The sequence below is a fragment of the Gavialis gangeticus genome, unplaced genomic scaffold, assembly GCF_001723915.1.
Source record: "Gavialis gangeticus isolate Ggan-Ray unplaced genomic scaffold, GavGan_comp1, whole genome shotgun sequence".
Lineage (NCBI taxonomy): Eukaryota > Metazoa > Chordata > Crocodylia > Gavialidae > Gavialis > Gavialis gangeticus.
This window is the reverse complement of record NW_017728995.1, coordinates 25,329,104-25,332,323: the sequence shown is the minus strand read 5'-3', so window position 1 is coordinate 25,332,323 and position 3,220 is coordinate 25,329,104. Positions and strand designations below refer to the sequence as shown.

Genomic DNA, 3,220 nt, shown 5'->3' with positions numbered 1-3,220 from the left:
TCAGGCCCGGCGGGCGGCAGGAGGCCGCGGAAGTCGGGGCTGTCGGGCTGCTCAGCGCGGAGCAGGGCCAGCAGCGCCGGCCCGTGCACGCTCAGCGCCTGACGCAGCACATCCCGGTCCATCCCGCCACCACCCTAACCCCCGCCTTCGCCACGACACCCCCCGGAAGCGGAAGTCACTCCGCGGGCCTCGCGCATGCGCGGTGAGAGGGGCGGGCCTACGTGGGCTGCACCCCGGGGGCCTCGCGCATGCGCGGTGGGAGGGGTGGCTCCACGTGGACTGGTCCCAGGGTTCCTGCTAGGGGTCAATAGGGCCCGGTCTTTCATTTCTAACCTGATTTAGAAATATCTGTGTCCTGCGTAGCTATAATTAGTTGATCTAGTATGTTGTAAAGTTAAGGTGGTCATGGGCTATATGAATTGTAAATGTGGGAAAGAAAGTGGTATTTCATTAAATAAGAGGGTGGAAATATGGTACCTGGAGGGATTTTGTTTTATGTTTAGTGAAAAGAAACAGATGTGCTGAAAGATTTAATGGACTATATTGTAAATAAAATATCAGGGAATGCAGTGCTGAAGAAATGTTGGGAAGGGAGATATGAGATGATGGTGTTTTATGTTTGTGTAAATTGTTTTGACTGGTGTAGGCGAGTCATTTGAGATGGTTTGTGCAGATTATTTTGCTATTTTATACTTTATTAATTAAAAAAAAATTGTGCCATGCTTAGCAGTTTTATATCAGTTATCCTAGACCCGTGAGTATTAGGACCATTGTTAGTGATCTTGTTTCATAGAATATTGTATTTCGCCTCCATCAAGGGGGAAAAAAAGCGTTGTGCATAACGAAAGCGCGAAAATCAGTTCAGGCAATTATTACCATCATCACTTTAATTTGTTGACTGCGTTATTAGGAGAGCGGACTTAAAAAGCTAAGATATTCTGCTGAGATGCAGTTAATAGTAGCCATCTGCCGTCTGCAATTGTAATGCTGAGTTATGGAAGGTGACGAACGCTCAGTGCCCTTGAGGCGTGCCTTATCACACAGTGATACATGCCTTGTTAGCACATCACAGTCAGACATTATTTTTACAAAGTGGCGGTCTCCTTTCATTAGTTTGTGTTGCACGTATCAAAACTTATGTCAATATCTACAGGTTCGGGTCCCGTCTTGCTCATTGTTTTCTGCAGCGCTGTTTCATTAAGGTGGTTGTGTAACCTAGCCCTCAACATCCTGGCCCATCCCATCATTTTTTCTGTAACAAACCGGAATTCAGTATCCGAGGATGTTGTGGAGCTCGGCCCACAAGAGGGTGCTATAAGATCATTGTGGCTTCTCCAATCCCAGAGAAGAACCGTCCAAAAAAATTTTTTTTTAATTTATTTACCCAGAGCTGCACAACTCCAGTGTAGACTCTAGTCTTTCAGGTAAAGTCCTGTTTCAAAGCCCAGTCTCAGACTGAACCTGAAGGGTAATTCACTTGCTAAGGAATTGAAAGCTTCATGGCATAGAATTAAGGCCCCTGTCCTGCAGGCTGCTCTGTGCAGGTAGAGCCATCCTCTGGACAGCATTTTATTGATTTAAGTGATCTCTGCATAGCCCAGTGGTTCTCATCAGCCTTTTTAGGCACCCTCATTGGACTCCAAGTCCCTTTCAGAAAATGTCAGCTCATAGGTTTCACTCATTTCTTGAGTGCAGAAAAATAATAGAATGGTTCTTCTGTTGCAAAGAACGGAGAAGGACCAAACAATGTTTCCAACATTGTGGATTCCCATTTCAAATTTCTGGGTTTGTCTTGTGAATCACGTTTGCACACCTAACAGTGCTAAGATGTTGTGGCACCCGTGAAAGAATCTCAATAGTTGAGAAGCACTGGCGTAGGCCAAACAATTTGAAATATCAGGCCCGACTGGTTCCATTCTTTCCCTCCAACAGGAAGGCCATCATCCTTAGGGTTAAATATTACATTGGTAAAATAGTTCAAGATAGAGAGTGAGCCCTGATGAGGAAAATCCTAATGAGGAATGTAAAAGAGGGAAAACGGAGGAAAATCCTAATGAGGAATGTAAAGGAGGGAGAACATTATCTAGTGTTTTGAACAGGAGGTTGGACGTGCAGAATGCAGTGATCTCCCTGACTCACTTATTGAGATACTTCAGATTACTTACTCTTTTCATTCCCTTGTTTGGCCCATTCATAAAATGGATCTAATTATTCTTGTGGTTAAACTATGCAAGTGATTTGAATGTCCAATTCTCATTAATTTCATGAGATCTAGACAACAAAACCCATTAGATGGCTTAAAAAAATCCAAGGCCATGTTAATACACAAAAGTTGCATGTACCCTAACTTCAATGCATCCTATCGGTAGACATAACTAGAGCACATTATCACCCATGCCCTCTCCCAGCAGCCGTCCCGCATGATGGGAACTAGGAGAGTTTTAAAACAGTGCCAGTTAAACCGGTTTTCTGTGAGGGTTGCATAGAAGGATCCCCAGTTTCCTTGGCTGTGTATTCTATACCATCAAAAAGTTGTTTTTCTGAAATAAGCTAAGCAAAGCACTCTTGCATTAAGCAGGTATATTTAATATTACTGTCATCATAACTAAATTTACAGCAGCAAGAAAGCACGTCAGGGAGTTAAAATATTTTTTATTTGTGTTCATGAAGTCGGTTCTTGTACCCGCAGTACCTCCGAGTTGAAATACAGTGAGGTAAACAGTTGAGAGGATGAAGGTGTAGCTCACAATCGGATCTCAGTGCTTTGATTTAAGAAACTTCTAGTAACCAGGGATTTAACTTAATCTGAAAGATAAAACTTAATCTTCTGTCTTCATGCATGAACTATTTATACTCACTGTCCCTGCAATAAAGAATTACACACGTGGAAAAGTAACAAGTGAACTTGCAAAACTAGGAGGAAATTTCCACAGAGTAAGACTGATATGGAAATAACTATGTACCTATGTAGATCCAGATAACAAACGGAAACGTTTGTAAATTGATTTTTTTTCCAAGTGCATTGTCCTAAATTATTTTCCAGTTTAGAGGATAATGGCAGTTTTATTCAGGGAAGTAGTACCATTCATTTGTGTGATCTAACAAATACAACCAACCATCCAGCAGAAAAATTGTTTGAGGTAAAAACTCTGCTTATGTAAGCAGTTTTCCTGTCTAATACACAGGTACACAAATAAATTATTAGAAGTATGTTGAGTGG

General features: G+C 42.3%; 1 protein-coding gene across 1 annotated transcript in view; it reads right to left on the bottom strand.

Moving 5' to 3' along the window:
• TTC14 (tetratricopeptide repeat domain 14) overlaps positions 1 to 139 on the bottom strand; it is a 27,097-nt gene extending 26,958 nt beyond the window's left edge. The window contains exon 1 of the mRNA XM_019503042.1: positions 7 to 139. Coding sequence (XP_019358587.1) covers positions 7 to 122 — 116 coding nt within the window. The 5' untranslated portion in view covers positions 123 to 139. The remainder of the gene's footprint in view (positions 1 to 6) is intronic.
• Between the last annotated feature and the right edge of the window lie 3,081 nt (positions 140 to 3,220).